The sequence below is a fragment of the Cebus imitator genome, unplaced genomic scaffold (genome assembly GCF_001604975.1).
Source record: "Cebus imitator isolate Cc_AM_T3 unplaced genomic scaffold, Cebus_imitator-1.0 Scaffold76, whole genome shotgun sequence".
NCBI classification, from domain to species: Eukaryota; Metazoa; Chordata; class Mammalia; order Primates; family Cebidae; genus Cebus; species Cebus imitator.
Genome location: NW_016107391.1, coordinates 420,879 through 446,194, shown reverse-complemented (window position 1 = coordinate 446,194; position 25,316 = coordinate 420,879). Strand labels below are relative to the sequence as shown.

General features: G+C 39.4%; 1 protein-coding gene across 3 annotated transcripts in view; it reads left to right on the top strand.

Moving 5' to 3' along the window:
- Positions 1-25,316, top strand: part of AMN1 (antagonist of mitotic exit network 1 homolog) — a 59,893-nt gene that overhangs the window by 13,990 nt on the left and 20,587 nt on the right. For all 3 annotated transcript variants that reach the window (XM_017532172.2, XM_017532174.2, XM_037739866.1), the window contains exons 2-3: positions 17,631-17,763; positions 24,989-25,133. In XM_017532172.2, the coding sequence (XP_017387661.1) occupies positions 17,631-17,763; positions 24,989-25,133 (278 nt within the window). The remainder of the gene's footprint in view (positions 1-17,630; positions 17,764-24,988; positions 25,134-25,316) is intronic.

The window sequence follows — 25,316 nt, the reverse complement described above, 5'->3', positions numbered from 1 at the left end:
GATCCAATCACCTCCTACCAGGCCCCTCCTCCAATATTGGGAATTACAATTTGACATGAGATTTGGCTGGGGACACAAATCTAAACCATATCACTCACTAAACTATCTTTCAAACATTAAGGTGACATAGGTGCAGCAGCTATACCCATAATCTTGGCTACTACTCAGGAGGTTGAGGCAGACCAGCCTGGGAAATTTAGCAAGACTCCATCCCTACAAAATAAAAAAAAAAAAAAAATTAGCTGGGTGTGGTGGCATATGCTGGTAGTCCTAGCTACTTGGGAGACTGAGGCAGGAGAATTGCTCTACCCCAGGAGTTCGAGCTGCAATGAGCTATGATTATGCCACTGCACTTAAGCCTTGGTGACAGGGCAAGGCCCTGTCTCAAAAAAAAGAAAAAAAAATGAAAGAAGCTGGGAGAAGAAAAGAGAAGAAGCATATATTCTAGCCTGGGTGTGGTAGCTCACACTTGTAATCCCAGCACGTTGGGAGGCTGAAGCAGGAGGATTGCTTGAGCTCAGGAGTTCAAGATCAGCCTGGGCAACATAGTGAGACCTCGTCTCTACAACAAAATTAAAAAATAAGGTAGAAGGATCACTTGAGCCCAGGAGGTCAAGGCTGCAGTGCGCTGTAATCACGCCACTGCACTCACACCTGGGTGATATAGCAAGACCCTGCTGCACACACACAAAAAGTATATATTCATGGTTCTTGTTACAGGTTGGTCTCAAACTCCTGGACTCGAGATATTCCCACCTTGGCCTCCAGAGTGCTGGGATTATAGGTGTGAGCCACTGTACTTGGCCTAGCTTCTTTAAAAGAGATAAAATTATATAAAGTAATAGTTACACCATTGTATTGGCTGAGTTTGTAACATGAGAATGCAAAAAATGCAGTATGTTTATTAATCATAGCACACACACACAAAAGAGGATGGAATAGAACTGTATTGAAGTAACATTTCTGTATTTCCCTTGAATGAAGCTAGGATAAATCTGAAGTTGATTGTGATAAGATGTATATGATAACTCCTAGAGCAACCACTAAGGAAATAAATATGTAGTGAAACTATTAAGAGAATTAAATAAGATATTAGAAAAAAATCACTTAATGTAAGAAAAGCAGTAAAGAAGAAATAGTAGAACAAAATGATATGAAACATAGAAAACAAAAGATAAAACAACATGTAAATCTATTGGTAACAGTAACATCATTAAATGTGAATGACTTAAACAATCTAATTGAAAGGCAGAGACTGTCAGTCTGGATAAAAAGAACAAGATCCAATAGTGTTGAGAGGTAGGATCTTTAAGAAAAAAAAAAAGAACAAGATCCAGGCTGGGTGCAGTGGCTCATGCCTGTAATCCCAGCCTTTGGGAGGCAAAGGCAGATGGATCACCTGAGGTCAAGAGTTTGAGACCACTCTGACAACATGGTGACTCTATTGAAAATACAAAAATTATCCAGGCATGGCCAGCTACATGGAGAATTGCTTGAAGCTGCAAGTCAGCTGTTGCAGTAAGCAGAGATCACACCACTACACTCCAGCATGGGCGACAGAGTGAGACCCTGTCCAAAAAAAAAGAAAAAAAGAACAAGATCCAGCCATGTGCTGAGTATAGGAGACACACTTTTTTTTTTTTTTTTTAAGACAGGGTATTACTCTGTCGTTCAGGCTGGGGTTCAGTGGCATGATTTCCGCTCACTGCAACCTCCACCTCCTGGGTTCAAGCGATTGTCATGCCTCAGCCTCCTGAGTAGCTGGGATTATAGGAGTGCGCTACTACATCTGGTTAATTTTTGTATTTTTAGTAGAGACAAGTTTCACCATGTTGGCCAGGCTAGTAGGAGACACACTTTAGATTCTAAGGCACATATAGGTGGAAAGTAAAAGGGTAGAAAAGGATATTTTATGCAAACAGCAACCGTAACAAAACTGGAGTGAAAATACCAATATCAGAAAAACTATATATTCAAACAAAAAAAGATTGGTAGATATAAAAAGAGGGTTTGGGGGTTTTGTTTTTTTTTTTTTAGATGGCATCTCACTCTGTCACCCAGGTTGGAGTGCAGTGGTGCCATCTAGGCTCACTGCACCCTCTACCTCCCAGGTTTAAGCAATCCTTCCAGGTCAACCTCTCCCAAGTAGCTGGGACCACAGGCACATGCCACTACGCCCAGCTAATCTTTTGTATTTTTGGTAGAGATGGGGTTTCGCCAAGTTGCCCAGGTTGGTCTCTAACTTCTGAGCTCAGGTAATCCACCCGCCTCAGCCTCCCAAAGTACTGGGATTACAGGTGTGAGCCACTGTGCCTGGCCAAAAGAGACATTTTTAAGTGATAAAAGGATTAATCCATCAGGAAGATGTAACAATTATGAGCATACATTTACCTAACAACAGAGCACCAAAATCCATGAAGCAAAAACTGACAGAAATGAAGAGAGAAATAGACAATTCAGCAATAATAGTGAAGCCTTTGACAACTCACTTTCCATAATGGATAGAACAACCAGACAAAAGGTCTATAAAGAATTAGAATACTTGAGTATTACTAAAAACTAATCCAAACAGAGATCTCTAGGATGGTCCACCCAGTATCAGTAGAATATATGTTCTGTGTTATACTATAGAACAGGACACAATAAGTCAAAGATGATGGTAAGCATACAGTGTATGTTTTCAGATCACAATAGAACCAAATTAGGTATCAATAGCAAAGAAATTTGAAAGACTCACAACTATGCGGAAATTAAATAACATGCTCTTTAATAACCAGAGGGTAAGGAAGAAAGCACAAGGGATATTATAAAATGCTTTTGAGATGAATGAAAATGAAGAACAACATACTAAAACTTATAGGATGTGTGTAGTTAAATTAGTACTAGGCCGGGTGTGGTGGCTCACGCCTGTAATCCAAGCACTTTGGAGGCCACGGTGGAGAGATCACCTGAGGTCGGGAGTTCAAGACCAGCCTGACCAACATGGTGAAACCCATCTTTATAAAAAAAAAAATATATATATATATATATAAATAAATAAATTAGTACTAGAGGGAAATTTGTAGATGGTAAATGCTTATATTAAAAAATAAGGGCCAGGCACAGTGGCTCATACCTGTAACCCCAACACTTTGGGAAGCTGAAGCAGGAGAATTGCTTGAGCCCAGGAGTTCAAGACCAACCTGGGCAACATAGTGAGACTCTGTCTCTAGAAGAAATTTTTTTTAAGATGATCCAGGTGTGGTGGTGCACACCTGTAGTCCCAGCTACTTGGGAAGCTGAAGTGGAAGGATCACTTGAGCCCAGGAGTCTGAGGCTATAGTGACCTGTGATTGCACCCCTGCACTCCAGCCTGGGTGTCAGAGAGAGATGCTGTCTTAGAAAGAGAAGGAGGAAGAGGATGATAAGGAAAACAGAGGAAGAAAAGGATGAGGAATAAGAGGAAAAGGAAGAAGAAGAAGGAAGAAGAGGAAGGGGAAGAAGAAGAGAAGAAGAATCTGAAATATATAAGCTATTCTTTGACCTCAAGGAATAGAAAAAGAAGAGCAAACTAAACCCAAAGCAAGCAGAATGAAGGAAATGATAAATATTAGAGCAGAAACTAGTAAACTAGAGAACAGAAAAACAATAAAGGAAATCAATAAAACCAAAACTTCATTCTTTGAAAAGATCAACAAAATTGACATTTAGCTGAATTGCCCAGAAAATGAGATCACTCAAATTACCAAATCAGTAATGAAAGAGGAAACATTACTGGCAAACTTATAAATAAAAGGACTAATAGGCAGGGCATGCTGGCTCACACCTGTAATCCCACCACTTTGGGGGACCAAGGTGGGTGGATCAACTGAGGTCGGGAGTTCGAGACCAGCCTGACAAACATGTAGAAACTCCGTCTCTATTAAAAATACAAAAAATTCGCTGGGCGTGATGGCGCATGCCTATAATCCCAGCTACTAGGTTGAGGTAGGAGAATTGCTTGAACCTGGGAGGTGGAGGTTGCGGTAAGCCAAGATTGTACCATTGCACTCCTGCCTGGGCATCAAAAGCAAAACTCCATCTCAAAAAAAAAAAAAGTACTGATAATTCTCTTATAGGACATACTATGAACAACTCTATAGCAAAAAATTAGATAATGTAGATGAAAGACTCTCATAGACTAAGACTTCCATAGTTTTAGCTCTTACACTTAGGCCCACTTAGAGTTTTGAATTAAATTTTGTATATGAAATCAGGTGGGGCTCAAGCTTCATTCTTTTGAATGTGGAGATCTAGTTATTCCAGAACCATTTGTTGCAAAGACTGTTATTTCCCCACTGAATTATTTGGCATCCTTGTTGAAAAACAATTGATCATAAATGTGAGGGTTTATTTCTGAACTCTCAATTTTATTCCATTGGTTTATGTGTGTATTCTTATGCTAGCACCACATTGTCTTGATTACTGTACTTCTGTAGCAAGTTTTGAAATAGAGATGTATCAGTCCTTCAACATTGTTCTTCTTTTCAAGATTGTGTTTGACTGTTTATTCTAGGACCACCACATTTCCATATGAATTTTAGGTTCAGCTTGTAATTTCTGCAAAAAGCTCCCTGGGATTCTGATAGGATTTTGTTAAATCTGTGGATCAATTTACAAATTGTTGCCATCTAATATGGGCTGAATTGTGTTCCCTCAAAATTCATATGTTGAAATGTTAAATCCCACCTCAGATTATGATTGTATTTATAGAGATGTAATTTAAAGATGTGATTAAGTTTAAATGAGGCCATTAGGGTGGGCCGTAATCCAGTCTCACCTTATAAAAAGAGGAAATATGGGCCGGACGTGGTGGCTCACGTGTATAATCCCAGCACTTTGGGAGGCTCAGGCGGGTGGATCACGAGGTCAAGAGATAGAGACCATCTTGGTCAACATGGTGAAACCCTGTCTCTACTAAAAATACAAAAAATTAGCTGGGCGTGGTGGCGTGCGCCTGTAGTCCCAGCTACTCAGGAGGCTGAGGCAGGAGAATTGCTTGAACCCAGGGGGTGGAGGTTGTGGTGAGCCGAGATCGCACCATTGCACTCCAGCCTGGGTAACAGGAGCAAAACTCTGTCTCAAAAAAAAAGGAAATATGGATGCAGAGAGACACTACAGAGAATAGAGGAAAGATTATGCAACTTTAGATCTGGCAGTGGTTTCTGAAAGATGACACAAAAAAGAGAAGCAACTAAAGAAAAAATACATGGCATATTGGCTGAGTAACAGTCAAAAATTACAAAATTTGCATGGAAAAAAATTACATGAAGGAGACTCAGTAACAAATAGAATCTATACTTTAGGAACTACAGATAATAGAACAATTTGAAAGATATTTTAAAATAAATATGTTGGAAATAATTAAAATCAATAGCAAAACCAGTTATCCTTAAGGGAAGAATATGGATTAAAATAACACAAACTTTTTTTGTTTAAATTAGCAGGCCCAGGAAAGAAAAATGTTGCTGTAATTTGGGAAGCACTTTGGGAGGCCGAGGTGGGCAGATCACGAGGTCAGGAGTTTGAGACCAGCCTGGCCAATACGGTGAAACCCGTCTCTACTAAAAATATGAAAAATTAGCTGGGTGTGGTGGCACATGCCTGTAGTCCCAGTTACTCAGGAGGCTGAGGCAGAAGAATTGCTTGAATCCGGGAGGTGGAGGTTGCAGTGAGCCAAGATGGTGCCATTGCACTCTAGCCTGGGCAACAAACTGAGACTCTGTCTCAAAAAGAAAAAGAAAAATGTCATTGAAATAGTCTAAATTCCCTTGCATGTTTTGATGGACCATATGCTGGACTTTGACCACTTCTGTCTAAAATAAGACCTACTTGTCCCCCCCATTCTCTCATGCTTATTCATAATTAACTGGATCTGGTACCCTGGGGTAATCATTGAAGTCATTATTGCAGGTTGGCTTTAACCTGCTGCTTAGAGTACTGTTGATGTAGCCTTAATGAAATGCTTTGAGAGACAGAGTGAACAGATTTGATTTCAGCTTCTGTTGGTCAAATTAATTAGAGTAACTGACAAGGTGTCATACTTACATGTATTTGAGCTCAGCCAAGAACAGGTTGGAGTGGGTTATATCCATGGAGAGGAATTTTCCATGGATCTGCCCATTCTGCTGGCTTTGTAGAAAAATGCAAGGCCCTTCTGTCTCTCTGGTTATCAGTTAAAAGAAAAACTAAACCCACAAAATGCAAGGCTCTGACTGCTGTCTACCTTGGCCATTTCTCAAGATTGTATTTGTAGCAAGCAAGCTTGAAGGAAGAAGTACTGTCTCCCCATGAACAAAGAGCAGGCTTGCTTCAGATTCCTATAAAAGCAGCACATTTCCCAAGCCCAGGGTTCCTCTCTTGTAACTGAACCCACTACATAGGCAAATGTCTTAGTCAGTTCAGGCTGCTATAACAAAGTACCATAGTCCCAATGGCATATAAACAACATAATTTTATTTCTTATTGTTCTGGAGTCTGAAAATTCAAGATAGGGGTACCAGCATGGTTGGGTTCATGGGAAGGCCCTCTTCTGGGGTGCAGTCTGGAAACTTCATTGTATCTTTACATGGTAGAAAGAGAGCTAAAGAACTGTCTGGGGTCTTTTTTTAAAGGGAATTAATTCCATTCATGATTGCTCCGTTCTCATGACCTAATTACCCCCTAAAGGCCCTATTACATTGGAGTTAGGATTTCAACATATGAATTTGAGTAGTACACAAACATTCAGCTCATGACAGCAAGGTTTTATCTAGGCCCACCAACATCATGCCCATGAGACTTGCACAGCATGGAAGAACCAACACTAACACGAAGCCCCAACTACTCCTCTTGTCATAAGTAATAAAGTCCTTTTACTCTGGTCCAGGAATCTCATGTTTTCTGCCAGCATTCATGAAATAGCAGTAGGTTAACGTGTATGCTTGTAGGTAGGGTACAATCACAAACCCTTCGTAATTCTTGACGTTCACAAAAATCAATTCCTGCTTCCTCATTTTCTCTTGCCACTGCCATGGAAGAAGTGCCTTACGCCTCCCACCATGATTCTGAGGCCTCCCCAGCTATGTGGAACTATAACTATAGAGGATCTGGCAAGATGGCTGAATACGAACAGCTCCAGTCTGCAGCTCCCAGTGAGACCAATGAAGAAGGCAGGTGATTTCTGCATTTCCAACTGAGTGGCGCCTGGAGCCCCAGTGAGACAGAACCATTCACTCCCCTGGAGAGGGGGCTGAAGCCAGGGAGCCAGGTGGTCTCGAGATGCTCAGTGGCTCCCACTCCCATGGAGCCCAACAAGCTGAGAGCCACTGGCTTGAAATTCTTGCTGCCAGCACAGCAGTCTGAAGTTGACCTGGGATGACTGAGCTTGGTGGGGGGAGGTGTGTCCACCATTACTGAGGCTTAAGTAGGCATTTCTCCCCTCACAGTACTAAGGAGGCTGAGAAGTTCAGACTGGGTGGAACTCACCAAAGCACAGCAGAGAGGCTGTGGCAGACTGCCTCTCTAGATTCCTCCTCACTGGGTAGGGAATCTCTGAAAGAAAGGCAGCAGCCCCAGTCAGTGGCTTATGCATAAAACTCCCATCTCCCTGGGACAGAGCACCTAGGGGAAGGGGTGGCTGTGGGCAGGCTTCAGCGGATTTAATCATTCCTGCCTGCCAGCTCTGAAGAGATCAGCTGATCCTGACGAGGAGGATTCTCCCAGCACAGCCCTCAAGCTCTGCTGAAGGACAGACTCCCTTCTCAAGTGGGTCCCTGACCCTCATGCCTCCTGACTGGGAGAGACCTCCCAAAAGGGGTTGACAGAAATCTCATACAGGAGAGCTCTGGCCGGCATCAGGCCAGTGCCCTTTTGGAACAGAGCTTCCTGAGGAAGGAGCAGGCAACAGTCTTTGCTTTTCTGCAGGCTCAACTGGTGATACCCAGGCAAGCAGGTTCTGGAGTGGACCTACAGCAAACTGCAGCAGACCTGCAGAAGAGAGGCCCGACTGTTAGAAGAAAAACTAACAAACAGAAAGCAATACCATCAACATCAACAAAAAGAACCCCCACACAGAAACCCCATCCAAAGGTCAGCAGCCTCAAAGATCAAAAGTAGATAAATCCACAAAGGTGAGGAAAAACCAGTGCAAAAATGCTGAAAATTCCAAAAACCAGAATGCCGCTTCTTTAAATGATCGCAGCTCCTCTCCAGCAAGGGCACAAAACTGGACAGAGAATGAGTTTGACGAATTGACAGAAGTAGGCTTTAGGAGGTGGGTAATAACAAACTCCTCTGAGCTAAAGGAGCATGTTCTAACCCAATGCAAGGAAGCTAAGAACCTTGGTAAAAGGTTACAGGAACTGATAACTAGAATAACCAGTTTAGAGAAGAACATAAATGACCTGCTGGAGCTGAAAAATACAGCATGAGAACTTCATGAAGCATATACAAGTATCAATAGCCAAATCTATCAAGCGGAAGAAAGGATAGCAGAGATTGAAGATCAATTTACTGAAATAAGGTGTGAAGACAAGATTAGAGAAAAAAGAATGAAAAGGAACAAACAAAGCCTCCAAGAAATATGGGACTATATGAAAATACCAAACCTATGATTGATTGGTGTACCTGAAAGTGACAGAGAGAATGGAACCAAGTTGGAAAATGCACTTCAGGATATTATTCAGGAGAACTTCCTTAACCTAGCAAGACAGGCCAACATTCAAATTCAGGTTGAACAATGAGAACACATGGACACAGGAGGGGAACATCACACACCAGGGGGCAAGGGGAGGGAGAGCATAGGACAAACACCTAATGTATGCAGGGCTTAAAACCTAGATGACGGGTTGATAGGGGCAGCATACCACCATGGTACATGTAGAATGTAACAAACTGGAACATTCTGCACATGTACCTCAGAAATTAAAATAAATTTTAAAAAAGATAGCTATAAATCTTAGTTACAAAGAAATCCCAGTTTCTGATACTGCCTCTTTTGAGTTAAATTAGACAGTATGTAGACAGATTAGAAGGTACCATGGTAGAGTCTTGAATTAAAACAAGTTTAAAGTACCTTGATACTAGAGAATAATTTATTTAATCTTTCTTCATAAAGAATGTGTTTATCCAGAAATACCATTTGATCCAGCAATCCCATTACTGGGTTTATACCCAAAGGAATATAAATCATTCTATTATAATGAATGTTTGTTTATTGCACACATATGTTTATTGCAGCACTATTCACAATATCAAAGACATGGAACCAACCCAAATGCCCATCAATGATAGACTGGATAAAGAAAATGTGGTACATATACACCATGGAATACTATGCAGCCATAAAAAGAAATGAAATCATGTCCTTTGCAGGGACATGGATGAAGCTGGAAGACATCATCCTCAGCAAACTAACACCGGAACAGAAAACCAAACACAGCATGTTCTCATAAGTGGGAGCTGAACAATGAGAACACATGGACACAGGGAAGGGAACAACACACACTGAGGCCTGTGGTGGGGGGGAGCAAGAAGAGGGATAGCATCAGGACAAATAGCTAATGCATGTGGGGCTTAATACCTAGGTGGATATCCAAGAACTTAAAGTAAAATAAAAATTATTTTAAAAAATCAATTCCTGGTGGTTAAGTCAAAAAGTGAAAGTGAAACAATAACTTAATGAATTCTTCTAGAAGAAAACATAGGAGAATATCTTCATGAACTTAGGACGCGGAAAGTTTATAAACAGGACAAAAAAATCACTTGCTGTATAGGAAAACACTGATAATTTGGACTATATTAGAATATACTCTTCAGCAAAAGACATGATTAAGAAAGTGGAAAGGCAATCCACAGAATGGGGGAATATTTTGCAACACATATAACAAACAGAAGGTTTATATCCAGAATATAACATGAATTCCTATATATCAGTAATAAACATAACCCAAAATGAAAGAGGGCAAAATCCTTGAGTAGATACTCCACAAAAGAAGATCTCGAACTAGACAATAAAAAGATTAATGTGTACTCATATTAATCAGAGATTGCAATTTAAAGCCACATTGCATCGCTATTATACATTCACTAAAATGGCTAAATTTAAAAGATTAACAGTGCCAAATGTTGGCAAGGATACAGACCACAGGAATGCTCATTCACCAATGGTAGGATTGTGATTGGGCACAACCACTTTGGAAAACTGGAATTAAGCTAAACATATGTCTACTCTATGGGCCAGCAGTTCCACTGCTAGATGTATAAATATATATATATATATATATATATATATATATGTATGTGTGTATATATATATATATGTATGTATATATATACATACTCAGAAACAGATACATGTGTACCAAAAGACATGTCTAAGAATATTCATATTAATATTCATAATAGTAAAGAGTTACAACCCAACTGTATAGTCACAGTAGAATAAATTGGTAAACAACAGAATATAATACATCAGTGAAAATGGACATGAACAATGTGAAAATTGAAATGAACACTCTATAGCTACCTGTAAAAATGCAGATGAATTTCACAAACATAATGTTGAGCAAAAGAAACCAAGGAAAAGTGATGGAGCAATACTGAAACCAAACAGAATAGTCTGTAAAGTAAAAACCATGACTACGGATAGAGACATTACTTAATAATAAAAGGAATATTCCATAAGAAAATGTGACCATGAATTTGCAATTAACACCACAGTCTCATGAAAAGGAAACCTGTCATGTAGTTTAGTCAAATTTAGTCATGTTAGGAAACTTAATATACTACTCTTAAATTTTATAAATATAGAAAACAGCTCAGAGTATGGTCAGGTGGCTCGGACTGAGCAGGGTTTTCCTTATCCCAGTGGATTTTGTAGAATACAGTGCCAGTCTCTTGTCTTTTTTTTTTTTTTTTTTTTTTTTTTTTTTTTTTTTTTTTTTTTTTTTTTTTTTTTTTTTTGAGATGGCATTTTGCTGTCATTGCTTAAGCTGGAGTGCAATGGCATGACCTCAGATCACCACTGTCTCCTCCTCCTGGGTTCAAGCAATTCTCCTGCTTCAGCCATCTAAGTAGCTAGGATTACAGGCATGCGCCACCATGCCCAGCTAACTTTGTATTTTTAGTAGAGACAGGGTTTCTTCATGTTGGTCAGGCTGGTCTCAAACTCCTGACCTCAGGTGATCCGCCCACCTCGGCCTCCCAAAGTGCTGGGATTACAGGCGTGAGCCACTGGGCCCATCCTAGTCTCTTGTCTTTTATTCACCGTGGCTTCTTCTAATATCCAGGTAAAAGCACTGAAGAAGTGTGCCTCAGGCTGGGCTTTTGAGCTGATTTTCAGACCCCAGTCAAAATAATCTATCCCAGAGTTCCTCATTTCCCCTCCAAAGAAGAAAGACATTTCACTGGAGGAAATTGAGAATAAATTAGAAGCTTCAGAAAAAAGACACAAGCCCCGCAAAGCTAAGATCTTGAAGCAGCTTGCTGAAAAATGAAAGCAGGAGAAAGAAGTGCTTCAGGGAAAAAAAAAAGAGAGAGAACAGCTTCACTAAAACAGAAGAGTAGCTGACCCACAATATGGAAGCTAATAAAGAGAACAGGAAGTCGCAAATGGCTACCACACTGGAGTGTTTGCAGAGAAAGATAAGCACATTGAAGAAATGCGGAAGAGCAAAGAATCCAGAGATCCTGCTGATGAGACTGAAGCTAATCTGTTCTGAGAACTGACTTTCTCCCCGTTCTTCTTCCTGAATATCCAGACTATAGCCAGTGTCATTTTATTTTTTGCTCCTAACAAACATTCTAGCTGACATAAGACTAGATAGGTAGATTCAGACTACATGATGTTGTTTTAGGAGCTAAAGGGAAGAAACTAAAAGAGTTTTACTCTTTCTAAAGTCTTAGTCTTTCTAACGTAACTATTTTTCTTGTTGCATCTTACTACTTCAGTACACTTGGTGTACTGGGTTAATGGCTAGTACTGTATTGGCTTTGTGAAACATTTTGTGAAAAGAGTATGTAGTGGCTTGTTTTGAACTGTTAGGTACTGAACATTTGTTCATTTTTAAATCCCAATTCTGTCCTAATTTTACCAGATGCTACTGGACTTGAATGGTTAATAAAATTGCACAGTGTTGTTGGTGGCAGTGACTGACTTCTTTCTATTCAGGTAATAAGTTATCAAGACCCTCCTAGTTTATATTTTTTTCAGGTAGAGCCTTTAGGTCAATGGAAATAACCAGCACACACACTACTGCAAAGTCTCTGCTTTTGAGTTTCTTGCTCCAGAGTTGTTTATATTGTCTTCTTCTACAATCATTGCTTTGTTTCAATGCCTGAACCCTGATCGGCTGTTGCTATATTCTTTCAAATGTTTATTTGCAAACAATCTTTTTTTGTTCTGTGTTACTGTTTAAAAGGCAGATTAAGGCTGAGCACAGGGCTCATGCCTGTAATCCCAGCAGTTTGGGAGGCCAAGGCAAGAGGCTTACTTGAGCCCAGGAGTTCAAGACCAGCCTGGACAACACATAGAGACCCCATCTCTACAAGAAATACAAAAAATTAACTGATTGTGGTGGTGCATGCCTGTAACCCAACTATTTGGGAGGCTGAGGTAAGAGGATCACTTGAGCCTTGGAGATTGAGGCTGCAATGAGCTGTGATGATACCATTACACTCCAGTGAGACCCTGTCTCAAGATAAATAAATAAATAAAAATTTTAAAGGCAGATTAAAGGCACAAATGGTGTTTCCAGAGAAGAGTTTAGAGGGAATCTTGAGCTTCCTCTTGGAGATATTTAGTGGTTTGCTTGCATTATGTTACAGGTGGGGGTGTGTTGTAATACTTTCCTGCCATAGAAGCGATAATTTGAGAATTGAAACCTTTTTTTGGCCTGTTTTCTTTACCCCCAACTCATAGTACAGCTTTGAGAGAATCATAATACTTAAATAACTTTCCATGCTGCTGTAGCAACTCCTGTGAAATGATTTAAGGGAACTTTGTATTTTTAAAAAATAATTTATTTATAGATATATATAAGTATTAAAAGTATAATAAAATTATGGACAGGAACTATTTTTAAAACTTAATGGTAGTAATTGTCTCTACAAAGAGAGATACATAAACAAAGCAAGTATACAAATGAGGCTTTAATTTTATCTGAAAAAAAAATTTTTTTTTTTGAGACAAGGTCTAGCTCTGTCAACCAGGCTGGAGTGCAGTGGTGCAGCCACAGCTCACTGCAGCCTCAACCTCCTGGGCTTAAATGATCCTCCCACCTCAGCAGCCCCCCAGTCCCCCAGGTAGCTGGGACTACAAGTTCACACCACCACACCCAGCTAATTTGTGTATTATTTGTAGAGACAGGGTTTTGCCATGTTGCCCAGGCTGGTCTTGAACTCCTGGGCTCAAGTGAGCCTCCTGCCTCAGCCTCCCAAAGTGCTGGGATTACAGGTATAAGCTACCATACTTGGTCTTAATCAGAAATGTTTTGTCTTGAGATATCTGACACAAATATGATAAAAGAGTAATCAAATTCTAGGTTTGGGGTACATATATGTATATCATCCTATTTTATATTTCTGTATTTTTGAAATTTTTATTATAAAACAAGAATAAGCAAAAACTTGCAGAAATGAAAGGAAAACTTGATTTTAAATTACAAATATCATAAATAGAAATTACACATATTTAGTAGAAAAATGAGAATATAGTAGAATTAGATAATGCTGTAAATAAACATATACACCAAACATATTTATAGGCAAACACATACACATACATGGAGAGAGATACTTATACACACACATATGTATAAGACACAGAGAGAACATTACATTTCTCATGTAGATAGTATAAATTCTCTGAATATATAAAGCATGTATATGGCCACAACAAAGAGCTCTTACACATTTGTCAAAAAATAACAAAATGGTCCTCAAAAAACTAAAAATGGAACTACTGTATAATTCAGCAATTTCACTACTGGGTAAATATCCAAAAGAAAAGAAGTAAATACATAGAAGAGATATCTGCACTCGTGTTTATTACAGCACTATTTGTTATAACCAAAATATGGAATCAGTGGATGAATGAAGAAAATGTGGTACAGTACATATACACAATGGAATATTATTCAGCCACTAAAAAATAATGAATTCAACTAGTTGCAGTGACTCACACCTGTATTCCTAGCACTTTGAGAGGCCAAGGTGGGCAGATCACGGGGTCAAGAGTTCGAGACCAGCCTGGCCAAAGTAGCGAAACCCCATCTCTACTAAGAATACAATAATTAGCAGGATGTGGCAGCGCGTGCCTGTAATCCCAGCTACTCAGGAGGCTAAGGCAGGAGAATCACTTGAACCCGGGAAGCAGAGGTTGCAGTGAGCTGAGATTGCACCACTGCACTCCAGCCTGAGTGACAGTGCAAGACTTCGTCTCAAAAAAAGTAAAATAAGATAAAATAAAATAATAATGAAATCTTACTCAAGTGTGGTAAGCATGTCTCTAGAGGCTGAGGCAGGAGGATCTCTTGAGCCCAGGAGGTTAAGGCTGCAGTGAGCTGTGATTGCACCATTGCACCCCAACCTAGGCAACAGAGCAAGACCCCATCTTGGGAGAGAAGAAGGGAGGAAGGAAGGGAAGGAAGCAAGGAAAGTAGGGAGGGAAGGAATGAATTCTGTCATATGCAGCAACATGGATGGAACTAGAGCTCATTATGTTAAGTGAAGTAAGCCAAACACAGTAAGACAAATGTCACATGTTCTCATTCATATTTGGGAGCTAAAAAAAAGTGGATATCATGAAAATAGCGAGTAGATGGGTGGTTAACAGAGGCTGGGAAGGGTAGGGAATGGGGGCATAGAGAGAGGTTGATTAATGGGTATAAATACACAGATAAAAGAAATAGTAGTGTGCCATAGATCAGTAGGGTGACTATAGTTAATGATAATCTATTTTACACTTCAAAAAAGTTAGAAGAGAATAATTTGAATGTTCCTAGCATAAATCAAAGATAAATATTTAAGGTGATGCATAACCCAATTACCCTGATTTGATCTTTATACATATGAACATGTCAAACTATCATATGTACCCTGAAAATATGTACATCTATTATGCATCAGTTTTAAAATAAAACAGGCAAAGGATATGTATAGACTTTATAGAAAAGCATATCCAGTAATGCAGTGTAGTTAACAAAATAAATTAAAAAAGAAAGAAAAGCATATCCAGGGCCGGCACAGTGGCTCATGCCTGTAATCCCAGCACTTTAGGAGACTGAGGCAAGCAGGTCATGAGGTAAGGAGTTCAAGACCAGCCTGGCCAACATGGCGAAACCCCTACTCTACTAAAAATACAAAAATTTGCTGGGCATGGTGGCAGGTGCCTATATTCCTAGGTACTTGGGAGGCTGAGGCAGGAGAATTGCTTGAACCCTGGAGGTGGAGGGGGCAGTGAGCCGAAATCATGCCATTGCACTCCATTCTGGGTGACAAGAGCAAGACTCCATCTCAAAAATAAAAATAAAAAAATAAAAATCCAGATAGCCAGCAAGTTCATGAAAGGATGTTAAGTTTACTAGTAGTTAGAGACACAAGTTAAAGTAATAGTGAGACACCATTTTAACCTGTTAGACTTTCCAACACTTAAAGAGTAGGTGATCCTGAAAACATAGTGCTGAGTGAAAAGCAACAAATCTATGACAAGTCCCATGTATACAAATCAGAAGGCATGCATACAACAAACGTGTTAAAGGAAATACACAATGAAAAGTTACACATTGAACATTAGAATGGTTTCCTAGAATGGTGAGGAATGGAAGTGGGAAATGGAGATAAGAAGGTAACAAAAAATGAATGAATAAATAAACATAAAATAATAAAACTAGCTGTAATACCTATTGCTGGAAGGATGTAGAGGAAAACGAGCCTTCTAACACTACCAATAGAAATATAAAGTGTTTTCCAGACTTTCTGAAAAATAGCCTGACAATATATCCTTGAAATAGTGGTAATGCTTGTCAGCATGGGGGTCACTAATTAGGTGATCCATACTGTGAAATATGATGTGGCCATTCAAGGATCATCAGAACTGTGCTTAATGCCTTGAAGGGATTTAATTAGATATTGAATGGAAGATGGTGTAGAAAAGTAAGTGTACGGTGGTGGTCATTTGTGGGGAGACAATGACCCCTCCCCCACACAGGCCTTTCTCTGTGTACAAGCACAGAGAAAAATAAGAAAGAATATATGCTACATTGGTGTGGAGAGCTAAACTAATGGAGGGGGAGGAATAAGAGAGGAAACTGTAGGCAACCAAAAGTAAAAATTAAAATTGCACTAAAAAATTAATCACAGGTGGATGGGCATGGAGGCTCATGCCTGTAATCCCAGCTCTTTGGGAGGCCAAGGCAGGCTGATCACAAGGTCAAGAGATCGAGACCATCCTGGCCAACATGGTAAAGCCCTGTCTCTACTGAAAATACAAAAATTAGCTGGATGTGGTGGTATACACCTGTAGTCCCAGCTTCTTGAGAGGCTGAGGCAGGAGAATTTCTTGAACCCGGGAGGCAGAGGTTGCACTGAGCCAAGATCTCGCCACTGCACTCCAGCCTGGGTGACAGAGTAAGACTCAGTCTAAAAAAAAAAAAAAAATTAATTACAGGTATAAGATCACAGTCATGAATGTAAAATTTTGTATATGTGGGGATATTTGTACACAGAAATTAATAAGATTTTTGTTTGTTTAAAGTATGAATTTTTCAGATGGTTGAATTTCAGTCCACAGATAGATATGTTGGTCGTAAGATTCTTGGTTGTTGTTGCCTGATAACTCTCCTCTCTGCATGTACAATGCCGGCACTAAGTTTGATATCTCTGTGATTTGTATTATTTGCAGAATCTTTGTGGTTATGGTTCTTTCTCTAGTGATTTCATTATACACGTAATTTTCAAGAAAAATAGTGAAAACAAGTTTGCTGGATTAACAGATAAAACTTTTCAATTAGTGGGTCCCAGTATAATGCTTATTTAGGAATATGTGTCTTAGGAATTAGAAACTTAGGAAAAACACTCTTGTTGGTCATTTAAAATGCATTTTGGTACATGAGGTATGCATTAAAAAAAATTTAGAGGAAGAGCATCTTGTCTATAATTTAATGCAGACTAGGCTTTTGAAACTTACAGAGCTAGAGTTTTAAATATAGTATTAATGTAAGATGTATATACTTTTTATGAGACAGGATCTTGTTCTGTTGCCCAGGCTGGAGTGTAGGGGCACAATCACAGCTCACGGCAGTCTCAACCTTCTGGGCCCAAGTAATCCTCCCCCCCTCAGCCTCCCAAGTGGCTGGGACTACAGGCCCACACCACCATGCCTAGCTTATTTTTTTATTTCCTTTTGTAGAGACAGGCTTTCAGCATGTTGCCCAGGCTGGTCTTAAACTCCTGAGCTCAAGCAATCCTCCTGCCTGGGCCTCCAAAGTGTTGGGATTATAGGTGTGAGCTACCACACACAGCCAAAACGTACACTTGTATGAAAGGGCTAAGTGCTAACAAATAGCATTAAGGCAAGTGTTAGGAATCAGTGTAGGCCCAATGTGATTTACTGTATTGTATTTGTATTTCAGATGCCTTTGGTGCTTCATGAAGAATATTTCCAGATATATCACAGACATTAAGCCTTTGCCTCCCAACATAAAAGATAGACTGATTAAAATAATGAGCATGCAGGGGCGGATAACAGACTCAAATATAAGTGAGGTAAGAGTATGAATAACTGTAAAGCAAGTGTGTTATATTTTCTGTTTAGATATGCTTTTAGATTTTTGGAACAATGGTATATGGTAAGACTGGTAATCATTTTTAATTTTTTTTGTTTGTTTGTTACAGGATCTTGCTCCATTGCCCAGGCTAGAGTACAATGGCAGACTCTCAGCTTACTGCAGTCTCCATTGCCTGGGCTTAAATGATTCCTCTTCAGCCTCCTGAGTAGTTGGGACTACAGGTGTGCACCACCATGCCTGGCTAATTTTTTGCATTTTTTTGTAGAGATAGGGTTTCATCATCTTGACCAGACTAATCTCAAACTCCCGAGCTCAAGTGATCCACCTGTCTCAGTCTCCCAAAGTGCTGGGATTATAGGTGTGAGCCACTGTGCCTGGCCCACATTTTAGAATATTATAAAGTATCAGAGTTTGTTTTATTTTCTCCAGATAACCAAAATGTCCACATGTAACAGTTCCCAGAAAATCTCCTTCCACTATTGTCTCAGTCACTTCTCTCATGTCAACCACAGTCACGGAGACTGAAAATCCAAGCAAAAAGGTTTATTGGTGGTTTTAGAATTGCAATTCAAGGAACACAGACTCCACAGGCATCTGAAATCATGTCCTAACTATTTAATTCACATGTCCTAAGAGATATATGAGGTCTTTTAAAGAAAAAGATGGGGAAGGATTATCAAACAATTCATTAGTTAGAATAAGGGTTTCTAGGCAGAAGTCCTTGATTTGGGGTTTGGAAAAAGTTCAGTCATCAGCTTATCATAGTCTTTTCATAAGTAGCAGCAATTTCATCTGCAGCATCAGCAAGTACATTCTACGGTCAAGCAGCTGCAGAATGACATTCAGGAAGTAAATGATGTTGCTCTGATCAGCTCCCATTAGCCTTCCATGCACTCTTGTTTTCGTGGTACCTGTACCCTTGACCTCCATGTTTTCAACAAGTTGTAGAACTTTTTGGTCAAGACTCACATCAGAAATATATGTTACACTGTGACTCTAGTACACAAACCACACTTACGTGTAACAGTATAATGTGTAGTACATTTGGTCTTTTCTATTTTATTTTTTCTACTTAGTCTTATTTTATTTAAAAAATGTTGATCACAGTCTGCTAAACTGATTTTGTAATCCATTCATAAATAATAACCGGTAGTTAAAAATCACTGTTCTCAAGCAGTGGCTCATGCCCGTAATGTCAGCACTTTGGGAGTTTGAGACCAGCCTGACCAACATGGAGAAACCCTGCTTCTACTAAAAAAAAAAAAAAAAAAAATACAAAATTAGGCAGGTGTGGTGGTGCATGCTGGTAATCTCAGCTACTCAGGAGGCTGAGGCAGGAGAATCGCTTGAACCCAGGAGGTAGAGATTGCGAGAGCCAAAATTGTGCCATTGCACGCCAGCCTGGGCAACAAAAGCAAAACTCTGTCTTTAAAAAAAAAAAAATCTATCACTCTTCTCATTTACACTGTTCTTTTTCCAACTGCTATATTTTTCATATTTAGTATTTCCAATTTACCATTTTATGGTTTCTTGTTTTATCTTGTTAGTCTTTTCTCATTTATTTTAGCATACTATTATGCTTATTAATAACTTTAGCCCCTGTGTTCTAAATCCTCTGCTCCTGATGGAATCAGTAATCTTTGTTTTTCTTTTGAAATAGTGATACTCTCTAGGTGTCTTGTTCTGTCCTGTGAGCATATCTGTGTAGACTCTCTGGTAGTAGCAAGAGTAAAGGAGGCCAGATCCTCCCGTGGTGCTTCTTGGAGGGCTATATGTTCTGGGCCATAAAGAAAGGCAGACCTATAGCTTATCTGCTTCCTCTTTTTATTTATAAACAAGACTGTATTAGCCCTACTGAGCTGACATAGCAGGTGGAGGCCTGGCGAGAGGCTGGAGGGATGAGATTCAAGGCAGAGAACCCCAAGCACCAGGAAAAGACAGTTAATCACTCTTCCTTCTGCTAAACAGCCTTTCATATTAGGGCTTAACCTTCAGCCCCTGATTTTTAAAGGTTATTAAATAACAGAGTAGATAATTTCCTTTGCTATTACTCCTGTGTTATCTTTTGTTTTTTTGCTATTTGTGTTTCAAAAACTGAAAATGCTAGTTAGCAATTTCTACACTACCTATATTTAACTATTGTCTTTGGGTTTGCAGCCATCACCACTCTGCAGTCATCACCATCTAGTCTGCAGAGACTAGAACTGCTAATTGCTGTTGAGGGTGAACAGCAACTATCCGGGCTGGTGAAATGGTGGGAAAATAATTTACCAAGACAGTTATAGGTAAAGAAAGGCAGATTTATTAGAGAAAATATGACAATACATTGCAAGGGAGCAACGGGCAGAGCCAGCAAGAGAGGAGCCAACTGCCAGGAGACAAAGGCTTGCTGGGGATTATGCTGAATGGAACTTGGGCTGATTGACAACACCAAGGTAGCAGGGAGCTAACTGGCATCCGTCTGTCAGCCGAGGTGTTTGGTGATAAGCAAGAAGTTTGTAAGTTACTTACTTGTCTGCACAGGAGGGCTATATGTTCTGGGCCACAAAGAAAGGCAGACCTATAGCTTATCTGCTTTATGTTTTTATTACCCTGGTCCTGCCAGCCTGACTTCTTTTCCATAATTAGGACTCCACAATTTCTCTGACTTCACCTTACCTTCTACCTAATGCCCATAATCAAAACTAAAATTAAGCAAGCTCTGATGATAGCACTCCAGCATGTTTTTCTGTGGTGGTTGGTTGTTTGTTTGAGGCAAGATCTCTGTCACCCAGGCTAGAGTGCAGTGGCATAATCATGGCTCACTGCAGCCTCCACCTCCTGGGCTCAGGTGATCCTCCCACCTCCTGAGTACCGAGGTCTATAGGTGCCCACCACTACACCCAAATAATTTTTGTATTTTTTGTCGATACAGAGTTTCACCATGTTGCCCTGGCTGGTCTCAAACTTCTGGACTCAAGCAATCCGTCCACCTTGACCTCCCAAAAATCTGGGATTACAAGTGTGAGCCACTGCCCCAGCCCACATGGTGGAGCATGTGACTAGCCCTGTGACTTGACATTGGAATTGCACTTCAACCTGTCCCTAACGTTTCTTCTGCATTAACCTGATATACCTTTATTATAATGCTTTTTTTTCTTCATGTTAGCTTGCATTTGAACATAGACATCTTAGTGGTGTAGTTTGCTTGGCTCTGTGGAAGTAGAATCATATTTCCAGGTTCTTATTGTTGGTGGTTCTGTTGAAGTATGTAATGTTATGTGTGACTCATAGATGAACCATTATGACACTGTGGAAAAATGGTGGTTTTCTTCACTTTTCCACCATCCTCATTTCTTTCTATCCCTTTAGCTTACACTTCAATGACTTAGGTTTTCGTTTGATGGCAATCCCTACCATTTTTGAAACCTTATTTTAGCTAAATAAAAAGGAGAAGTAAAGAGAGTGAATGAGCTAGAAAAACAAGACATGATTTTTCTGGATATTCTCCCTCTAGTCTCTACCCTTAATGAGAGTCCTGCTTATGACATTATTCAAAAAGCCAGATACAACATCTGTTACAAAGTTACACACATCTTTGGATGGCTGTTTTTGAAGTATTTCCTAAATCTTTTTATATTCTCTGAATGGAGAAGTCCTTTTTAAACAGGATACCAAAGTTGGAAACCAAGAAAAGAAGACATGGATGGATTTGATTACATAAAAATACAGATTTCCTTAAGGCAAGAAGAAAAAAGAAACAAAGTCAAACACTTGGAAAAATATTTACAATATCTATGAAAATCTAAGGGCTTTTTTATCTTGATAATATAAAGAATTCCTTCAAACCAATAAGAAAAACAAAACAACCAAATAAAAAACCAGAAGAATCAGGAAATACTCAGAGGAAAAAATACAAATCTCCAATAACATATCAAAGGATATTTAACCTCACTAGTCATCAATGTGACAGTTTGCCTTTCAGTATGGCAGAGACTTAAGAAAAAACCCAAAACCCAATGTTAGCAATAGTGTGGAGAAACTGTCACTTTTATGTCCTACTAGTGAGAGTGTAAATTGATTTTAAAATAACCTTTTAGAAGGACAGTGGCATTAACTGTCAAAAGATCTACAGATTTGCTTATTATTAACTCAACAATTTACGTCCTGTAGAAATCTCAGGAAGATAATAGAAAAGTACACAGGTATAGTCATTATAATATCATTTGTAATAATAAGCATAGTTTTGTATAGCATATGTTATAAGCAAGACACCTTTATTTCTCACAACATATCATCTGTTTTAATAATAAGGCTAGTGAAGCACAGAGAGAAAACTGAGCTTGATCACAATCATAGAGTTCCAGCTTGGGCAGTCTGCCTGCAGAACACATGTTCTTAATCACGGCACAACATTGCATCCGTAAAACAACCTAAATGTTCAACTCAAGTGTTTGCCAGTGCATTTAATAAGTTACGGTACTTGCTGAAAATGGAATAGTATGCAACCACAATCTATTGATTTCATAAAAAAGGGCTCATCTTATATGTGATCTGATCCTGTTGTTCTTCAAAGAGTTTTTTAAACTCAAAAAAACATCAAAATGAATATATGCAGCCACAAAATCTTGTCCTTTACAGCAACATGGATGCAGCTGGAGGCCATTATCCTAAGTGAATTAATGCAGACACAGAAAACCAAATACCACATGCTCTCACTTATAAGTGGGAGCTAATCATTGGGTGCACACAGACATAAAGATGGAAACAATACACACTGAGGACTTCAAAAGGGAGGAAGGAGGGAGGGAAGCAAGGGTTAAAAACCTACCTGTCAGGTACTGTGTTCACTGTTTGGATGATGGGTTCAATTGAAGCTAAACTTTAGCATCACACAGTATATCCATGTAACCTGCACAGGTACCCCTGAATCTAAAATTTTTTAAAAATGAATATAATTTTATCTCTGGGTATTGGTATTATAGATAATTTTAGCTATAGGGGTTAAAAATATAGGCTTTGGAATTTAAAGGACCTGGATTCCAATCCTACCTCTGCTCCTTTTGGCTATGTTCTTTATGTAGGCTACTAGCTCAGGGTCTCAATTCCCTATTTGTAAAATGACAATGACCAACCCCTTAGGGTAGAAGAGAGAGAGAGAATATTAAATAACATAATATATATGACACTTAGTACCCTTCTTGGTAAGCACTTAATAAATAGAAAAATAAATAAATAGAAAGTTATTATAACTTACTATAGTTTTTCTATATTGTCTGAATGTTTTTTGTTTGTTTTTGGTTTTGTTTTTGTTTTTCTGAGACAGAGTCTGGCTCTGTTGCCCAGGCTGGAGTGCAGTGGTGCAGTCTCAGCTCACTTCAACCTCTGCCTCCTGGGTTCAAGCAATTCTCCTGCCTCAGCCTCCTGAGTAGCTGGAATTACAGGTGTGCCACCACACCTGGCTATTTTTTTTTTTTTTTTAGTAGACATGGGGCTTCATCATGTTGGCCAGGCTGGTCTCAAATTCCTGATATCACATGATCCACCAGCCTCAGCCTCCGCCTCCGCCTCCCAAAGTGCTGGGATTATAGGCATGAACTACTATGCTTGGCTTATTGTCTGAATGTTTTACAATAATAATACATTATTTTTATTTTCAGAAAGGTGAAGCCATTTCTATTTTGGAAAAAAATAAAGAACAGAAAAATACTCCTAGGAAAGATCTCAAAATGCTTAGGAATTAACCTATTTGTCAACCTTAAGAAAACACCCAATAATTCTAGAATTGTTTGTATTAGATCCCAAAAATAATGATATATGTTAGAAATAAAGCTTGGAGTTGTAAGGAAAAGTGAGTACTCAAAGGATTTTTCAGTAAAGTAAATTTACTTCTGTGTAGAAGGGTGCCTTTTGTAAGGCTGGCCACGAGAGCACCCCAAATAAAGGCGAATAGAAGCTTTTATTTCCAATGCAACTCTTGTCTCTGTGTCCTTTCCCCATTGGCTGGGGTCGAACTGCACAATCTACATTAGACCCGATTGGTTAAACATTTAAACTACTTTAGATAAGGTGGACCCATGACGGTAGAGAGGGGAGAGGAGGAAGGGGTTGTCTGTGGTGGACTAGAGACTCAGTCTTTTTTTAAATAAGTGTAGGAATATGAGCTGGTGCTGATAACTCCATGGTGTTGTGGCAGGTCTGGGCATGCAGTAAAATCAGAAAGAAGAAAAGAAGAAAGTAGGGGGAGGTACTGGGAATTGAATAAAAGGTTGAGCAGGCTGTTTGAAGAGAAACCTTACGGCCGGGCATGGTGGCTCACGCCTGTAATCCAAGTACTTTGGAGACCAAGGCGGGCAGATCACCTGTGGTCAGGAGTTCAAGACCAGCCTGACCAACATGGTGAAACCCCATCTTTAAAAAAAATAAATAAATAAATGAGAAACCTTGCCATATCTCACAGAAGGCAAATATTCTAGATAAGCAATTCTAGTGCTCTGTAAGCATGGTACACAAGTGATTAAAGACTCAAACTTCCTAAGCCCAGAGGCTCATAGGGAGAGTCTCTAATGACAGCAGCTACCAGAGGATTATTACTCACTGCCACATTGGTTAAGCTTCTCAGGTCTATGGATCCTTTCCCTGAATAAGCCATCTCAGCAGTGCTTTTTGTCCCAATAAGGACTTTGCTAGCAGTGAAAGCTGCACCTCCAGCTGGAGGTTGACTTGGTTTTCTCCTGCTTTATGTGTCTGTCTCCACATGGATATACTTCTGTATTCTTTGCTGTATTTTACATCAGCCACTTGTCTGTTATGACCACCAAAACACTGAATATGGAATAAATGTATTTATAGAAAGAAATAATCGGCTAGCTGTGGTGGCTCACGCCTGTAATCCCAAGAGTTTGGGTTGGGAGGCCGAGATGGGCAGATCACGAGGTCAAGAGATGGAGACCATCCTGGCCAACATAGTGAGACCCCACCTACTAAAACTGCAAAAATTAGCTGGGCATGGTGGCGCGCACCTGTAGTCCCAGCTACTCGGGAGGCTGAGGCAGGAGAATTGCTTGAACTAGTTGAGGTTGCCATGAGCCAAGATCACAGCACTGCACTCCAGCATGGTGGCAGAGTAAGACTCTGTCTCAAAATAGTAATAATAATAATAATAATAATAATGATAAAAGTTTAAAAAGAAACAATTTTTCAAAATCACTTATTTGTTACAGATTTTACATCCTGAAGTCCAAACTCTAGACCTACGGAGCTGCGACATATCAGATGTTGCTCTCCTGCACCTGTCTACCTGTAGAAAACTGAAGAAATTAAATTTAAATTGTTCAAAAGGGAATCGAACTTCCGTAACTTCAGAAGGTATGTTTATTAATACTGAGTACATTAGTAGATTACTATTCACTGTCTGGTAAAATTGTGGAGTAAGGGAGAAAATACGTCAAAAGAGAGTATGAAGATGTCAAAGAAATACGAATTATATTTATCAGTAAAAAGATTCAAAGAAAATAATCCACGTTAGAATTCTTTTTTTTTTTTTTTTTT